Below are 7,047 nucleotides of genomic sequence, written 5' to 3'. Positions count from 1 at the left end.
ATGCATTTGAAATTGCATTTACTGTAAATTGTAAACTGCTTTTTGAAATGCTTTTTCTTTATAAAAAAATGGAACAAAGTCATCCTTGTGATGTTCCCGGTTAAAAATGATTGGCCTACAATAGCTTATAAACTTTGTTATGCTATATTATCACCAAATACTGGGTTAAAACTTTTTGTCAACTTGCTTTCTTTCAATTCGGACAGGGTTTGTATGTCTTTTTGAAACTGATGGATCGTAGGCCTCATTGTTCTGAGGATAAAGTTCATCTCCGTGTAAAATAAAGACTGTAATAGTGCTTTGGTGTACGTGAACTTGTGTGTGTGTGTGTGTTTGTGTGTGTGGTAGCATGAATATATGTGTATCCATGCATGCACAGGTCCGAGGCCTTTATGTTTGCAAGCACACATGTCCAAATGTGAACATGAAAAAATCCCCCCAAAATACAAAAATTATAAAAAAAAGAAGAAAAAAGAAAAAAAAGTGAAGTATAACCTGTGTGAGTTTTAGCCCAAGAAAGAAAGAAAGAAGAAGAGTGATAACATTAGCTAACATTTACGGGAAAAAGAAAATCCTCTCTGGGTCAAAATGACCAGAACACAACATGAAGGTTAAAACAACAACAACAAAATGTTTGTCTAACACTGTGAGAGAAATCACATTCACATGTCTAAACTTGTTCAGTCGAATCATGCTGCACGTTCCATAAATCATTTGGGTAACACTTTCTATGAAGCCCATATTTATAATGCATTATAAGGGTATTCTTGAGGCATTATAATGAATGCATAATGCATTGTAAAAAAAAACATAATATGTTGTATCATCTCATGTATAATCATGACAACAGTTTTAATACATTATAATAATTACTTATTTGTGATTATAGCTTTTAGAGTGTGATGATTTATAACACACAATGAACACGTTGCATCCACTTAAGTTACAATGGATTATATTTCCCACAGTTATAATGCATTATAAGTCTCATATATTGCCATTGTTTAAGCTCTTTACAATAACTTAGTACATTTTCTTAGTGTCATTCATGAAAACATCCAAAAGGCTTACTTTACTTAAAGCAGACAAAGACCAAATATAAATAATAATAATAATAAGAGAAAGAATTTTTCTCAAACATCAGATATCAGTATGATATATTTGTTTTGAACTTTTTTTATTGCAATATCAGTTTGATTATTTTGATGGTGCCCTTTAGACAACTGTTGATAAGTGACTTTGAAACTCCATGTCAATTACCAGTCATATTATAGTGTGTCTGCTAAATATCTGCCAATAATTTATTTCGATGTTTCTCAAACAGATATTGTACTGACTATAAGTAACTTTACAAGTATGTCAACTGATTCTACCAACCCTAACCTTAACCTAAGTCTGCTACTAAAAAGTATTACAACTGAGCTTAAATCAGCTCACATCAAAACACTTAGCCACTCCTAACCACTCACGAGATGTAGTAAGATACTGTGCAGATCTTCAATTTAAAATATTAGGATATGAGACTTTTAGAAATTAAGTGGATTTAACATGGTGCTCATTGTGTCATACCCTTAAAAGTGAATAAGTAAGTATTATAATGTTTTATAATTGTAGTTATGATTATGGGAAGAAACAACATATTTTTTTTTTTTTATATAATGCATTATACATTCATTATAATGCCTCAAGAATACCCTTATAATGTATTATGAATACGGGCTTGGCTTCATGGAAAGTGTTACCATCATGTCCTTTAAACTTGAAATTCTGTCACCATCTATGCCCTCACGTCATTTAAAACTACTATGACTTTTTTTTTTTCTGTGGAACAAAATGTCAACGCTGCTATATAGTGATGACTGTCAAGTTCAGCTGTTACATTTTTTTTATATAATGCATTATACATTCATTATAATGCCTCAAGAATACCCTTATAATGTATTATGAATACGGGCTTGGCTTCATGGAAAGTGTTACCATCATGTCCTTTAAACTTGAAATTCTGTCACCATCTATGCCCTCACGTCATTTAAAACTACTATGCCTTTTTTTTTTTCTGTGGAACAAAATGTCAACGCTGCTATATAGTGATGACTGTCAAGTTCAGCTGTTACATTTTGCTTATTTAAAATAAAATAAAAAATGTTGGCAATTGAACCCAGGTTCCCTTTCATGCTATTCAGAAGATGTACCTCGAACTTTAAAAGTGCAAAAATATCTAACTCTTTAGTCTTCTGTCATGTCTTGCCTGGGGCATCAAATTTGCCAGGACTGCCACTGATGCCCCCTCAAAAGAAAAAGAAAAGAAAAAAATGCATGACACCCCAATGCTTACCTTAGCATGCAGCACTTGCACTATTTTTAAAAAGTGCATTTTAAATGAATGAGCATCCTCTGTTTTGCTGGCCGCAGACTCTGAGCCCCTGCATGCCGTCGCTGCAGCTCTTTGATTATTATCACTGCCAGCCGTTTGCTCCTCTCTGTCATTAGCCTGAGACAGCTCTGATTTAACCAGGAACTCCAACACACTACTTCATGTCATCTAAACTAGTATCTTTTTCATTTTAGGACAGAGGAGGTGTGTGAAATGCTTCTGAAGGGTCTGGAGTTTGTGAGGCTGTTGATGTTTTCTTGCATGTGTGTGTGCATGCGTCTTGGGGGGATGCTGTGGTTATGTGTCATACACCAGTAATGGTTCATGATGGCTGGTCCACCTCCTCCAAAACCACCGTGATTTAACTCAAACCTCTGCATGCAACATGCTTTATATAGACACCATCTGGTTCTCTTTCCTGATAATCATAATTTAGCATGCAAACGGTCCTCCTTTTTTCCTCTAGTCTTCTCTTAGGTGGCTTTTGGATGCTTCTGATTTTGTCCTGTAAACTGTTCTCTGATTGTATATTGTAGGGCTTGTGCTTTGTTAGTACTGTTTTACTTACACATTTCTTGTATCTTATAATTTCTCCATATTTTTCGTGTCTTGAAATGAAATGTGTTTATGTGTTCTGTGCAAGAAATCACAACCAACACTTTTCTCATGTTTTAGTGTACAACATTTTAACTTTAATGGTGAAGCAAAGGACAAAATACTGTAGAATAAATTAGATTAAAAAAAAATTGCCACAAGCACATTTTTGATTTGTACAACAAAGCAATGCAACATATTGGTATCTTGATTTCCATATTTACAGAATAAAAAATATATTTTTTATTCTTAGTCCACTTATTTCAGTGTCAATTATTTTTTTAATAACAACGAACGAACAAACAAAAACATATACAACATGTCTTTCTTTATACATATATATTTTTTTCTGAATTTGTATTTTTCTTTTCCATTTTAATAGTGTTTTTCTTTTATGACATTTTGTACGCATTCCCATCAGGAACATACTGAAAATAGTACACTTTTCTTAGTCCGAAATATAACACAAAATCTTTTCTTTTCCCAGATTGCTTCATTTTTTTTCAACATTGCACAGTGGTAAAATATTTCATGTTGGGAAGCGGAAATATGAACATCTGCAAAACAAAAGCATTTTTTTTTTTTTGGATCACTGCAGATCCTTTTAACATTTGGTGAGAAAAATCGCTAAATACCTAAATGGTTATTCATTTCCCAATTGCACAAGTCATTAAATATTAATGCTGCGCATTCACTTTTGTAACAATTCATAATTAAAAACAAACTTTAAAAGGTTGGTTTAAGTGCTGTTTAACCATTTAGATGGCCAGTCGCGCATGGACTGTGCAGCAGTGCAAAAGCACACACAGGAGGGTGCTGCTGTGGGACATTGAGAAACGGTTTTAAAGGTCTTTCGGTTTGCTAACCTGGACATCTTTGTAGGGAGAACAAAGCAATCTTCTGAAAGACAAATTGGTATCTTCTGAACAACTGTTCGGAGACAGCCTAATATGGTAGGCAACACTAACCTAAATTCTTTGGTGTTGAGTAAAAAACCAATACACTATTTTGTAAAATGCATGTGTATACATGGTCCTCTGATATGCTAATCATCTCTGACTTCCCCTCAAACCTCCCTGTTTATTTTTAACAATCTCATTTGTTAGACTCATGCTATGTAGGTATGTCTGTTCTGAAGTGCTTCTAGTCTTTCTCTATAAACATATTTGTATATGTGGCTACGCTGATCAAAATGTTGATATAGTGCAAAACTGTAAACGTTTTAACGTCTCATTTTATAAGATAACAAAAAATGTACAGAAATCTAAACAAAATAACATTATTAACAGAATAATTAGAATAATAATATAGAGAAATGTTTGGTTCCAGCAGCCCGTCAAACTTCTTTCAAGTATCTCTCAACAACACACACGAACAGACATGCACACAAACGTACACGAATACTCCCGTAGGCACACTGTACATACATGTACGCAGTTTTGTACACGGACACACACATCGAACATATACATAAAACATACGTACAAGGTATAAAAAGTCAACAAACGTTAACTTTTTTTTTAGTTTGTAAAAGTAAATAGTTAAGAAACCAAACAACACCTCAATGAAAAATATATCATAATACTTGACAAGTTGCATAGTTTTGAGATTTTCTTTTTCAGGCACCTCATCTACATCATCTCTCTTCCTGCAGTGCATGTCTGCGCTGCAAAGTAGGCCGCATAAATACTCTCTGACCTTGCTCCCTTTGCTTTGTAACAAAAATATATTATATTTCTTTTCTCTTTTGAAAGTGCCACAGAGATTACTCTGAGTTACAGATACCCATTGTAACGTGATACCCATCGGATTCTAAAAGATAGAGGAGCTCTCCTCTCCTCTCTCTACATCTCTTCTTTTTCATTCGTTTTGGGGCTGCAGTTTTCGCCCCTACCACCCAACCTTGTCTCTCCCTTCCTACCCTTCCTCTTCCTGAAGCGGAATTACGAGCAGCCGCATTCTTCTACAATCATGTTCTGGATGTCCTTTTTGACGATTTTCTGCTCCTCGTTGTAGTAGAGCATGGACATGGCCCGCAGACGAGTCGGCACGCAACAGGACTTGATGTTGGTGAAGGGACTGTACCCTCGCATGCGGTAGTGGTTGATGACCGTGGAGTGGAAGGACAGCGAGTTTCCGGTGATGCTGGCCACATGGCTGGGACAGTCGCCCTCGCAGTAGTTGGCGTGATACCCCGAGGGAGCAATGATCCAGTCGTTCCAGCCAATGTCTTTGAAGTTTACATAAAATTGGCGTTTGCAGCAGACGCGTACCTTGCCGTCGCACTCCAGGCCTCTTTTGCTACGTCTCCTTTGGGACAGATCGTCCATCTGTCGCACCACGGCCATGAGGAATGGCCGGTGGGATTGCTCACGCTCGCCGCCCCTTGGAGTCACGAGCACCGGCGTAGCTCGAGCATCAGCACACAATGGGCAGGAGACACGCAGACTCAGCGTGCTTCCCCCATGCTGCAACAACGCCTGCACGCTGGCCGAAACGGGAAATGTATGCCAGCCACTGCGTCGCGTGTCCACGGATTTTTCTGCCAGAACCTTTTCCCCCGTACTTTGCTGCAGGAGCAGTCGGATGGTGACGTTAGCTCGGGTGCGGTTGCCCTTTGGCAGTCGAAGAAAGAGCCAGACGTTGGCTTGCTCCACTAGAGACATTTCACCGCCTTCCTTGGAGATGAGAAAGTTGACAAACCCTGGAGCTTGACCTGAGAGACAGGAAGAGAAGGAAACATCAGAGATTAGTCAAATGAGCTGATCTTTTGTTATCGTACTTGTATTTCACTTTAGCCTGAGGCTCTAGTTGACTTTGGAAACGGTGTGCCCGCCACATCAGAGCTGTCGCTGGGAGTGGTGGCATCGGTGGAACACTTTAGCTTTGTGCCAGCAGTGACCATTTTTTCAAGGTTTCCGCAAAACAATCTTCTTCTGTTTCGTGCGACTATTAATAAATGGCATAGATGTATGCAGTCATGCATCCTTTTCCTGCACGTCAAATCAGTGAATCAGCTGTTCCTACACGCACACTTGCAAGCAAACAATCCCTCCCGCTTGGTTCTTCCTGCACCACCTTGGAATTGAAATAATTGAGGGTTTAAAACCAACTTCATCACCTCTCCTGGTAGTTAACTGAGCAATTAAGAATCTGCTAGCCTAGTAACACATAATGGCCATGACAACATACAGCATGCAGCTGGAAGCAGTGATGTGGCATGTGACTTGCTGTCTCACTGGATTGTAAAAGACTGTTCCCATTGGCTTTGATTCCCACAGTGTTGTAGACAGAGGCAAGGCCACTGGAAAATCTCAGTTCATGGATCATTTGGGTACTTCTAAACAAATCCTCTCCATTTACTGACTCAACTGGTTTTTAAGCCACTAAACCCTTGTTAGGACAGTATTTTTGGCTGTTCTCATTGACTGTTGCTTACTTATACTGTAGCTGAGTTCTTGTTAAACTAGCCACCTAGTTGAAGGCTTGGCATACAAGTCCTGTATGTCATTGCTAATAGTAAGAAGCCTCTTACAACAAGTATTAAGCAATATACTAATCTATCATGTACCACAACATATTTACAGGGTTACGACGTAATAACAATGTCATTGATCTACAAGTGTGTATGTATGCAAGAGCGTATTTAAGTATCCCTGGCCTAAACCCATCTGTCCAAACACAACTCATTGTTTCCCTTTTAATCTGCACCCAGTGAAAGAATCGAGTATCGTTAGCATTTGCTTTGCTGGGTAAACCCTTCAACTGCCCCTCCAGAGCAGAGGCCCAGGCCCAAGAAGAAAGATCACCACTGGAGCTTTGCAACTCCGCAAGCTTCTGAATATATTTGCTGGAGAGCAAAGAGAAATTTTGAAATTTGAAGAGAAGGACTAAAGAGCCATGCGGTAATCCCTCAACAATAAACACCAATTTAACCGCAAGGGCACAGTTTGCACAGCTGTTCTGCACACAAAGATGGAGAATAACATTTACACATTCCTCCCCTCCCCCTTTCCATGTCTTCAAAAGGGGCGGGTGACTGTAGTATAGAATCACCTGGGAACTTAAGTGTGTTTCTG

At 38.3% G+C, this 7,047-nt stretch overlaps 1 protein-coding gene and 1 long non-coding RNA gene across 2 annotated transcripts in view; both read right to left on the bottom strand.

Moving 5' to 3' along the window:
• Positions 1-3,345: 3,345 nt before the first annotated feature.
• Positions 3,346-7,047, bottom strand: part of LOC107687504 (uncharacterized) — a 15,817-nt gene continuing 12,115 nt past the window's right edge. The window contains exon 3 of the long non-coding RNA XR_001634135.1: positions 3,346-3,357. This is a non-coding gene — a long non-coding RNA (uncharacterized LOC107687504). The remainder of the gene's footprint in view (positions 3,358-7,047) is intronic.
• LOC107687503 (inhibin beta A chain-like) overlaps positions 4,790-7,047 on the bottom strand; it is a 9,019-nt gene continuing 6,761 nt past the window's right edge. The window contains exon 2 of the mRNA XM_016484860.1: positions 4,790-5,684. Coding sequence (XP_016340346.1) covers positions 4,912-5,684 — 773 coding nt within the window. The 3' untranslated portion in view covers positions 4,790-4,911. The remainder of the gene's footprint in view (positions 5,685-7,047) is intronic.

The sequence above is a fragment of the Sinocyclocheilus anshuiensis genome, unplaced genomic scaffold (assembly GCF_001515605.1).
Source record: "Sinocyclocheilus anshuiensis isolate Anshui unplaced genomic scaffold, SAMN03320099.WGS_v1.1 scaffold870, whole genome shotgun sequence".
Lineage (NCBI taxonomy): Eukaryota > Metazoa > Chordata > Actinopteri > Cypriniformes > Cyprinidae > Sinocyclocheilus > Sinocyclocheilus anshuiensis.
The sequence above is the reverse complement of the archived record's forward strand: the minus strand, read 5'-3'. Positions and strand labels throughout refer to the sequence as shown.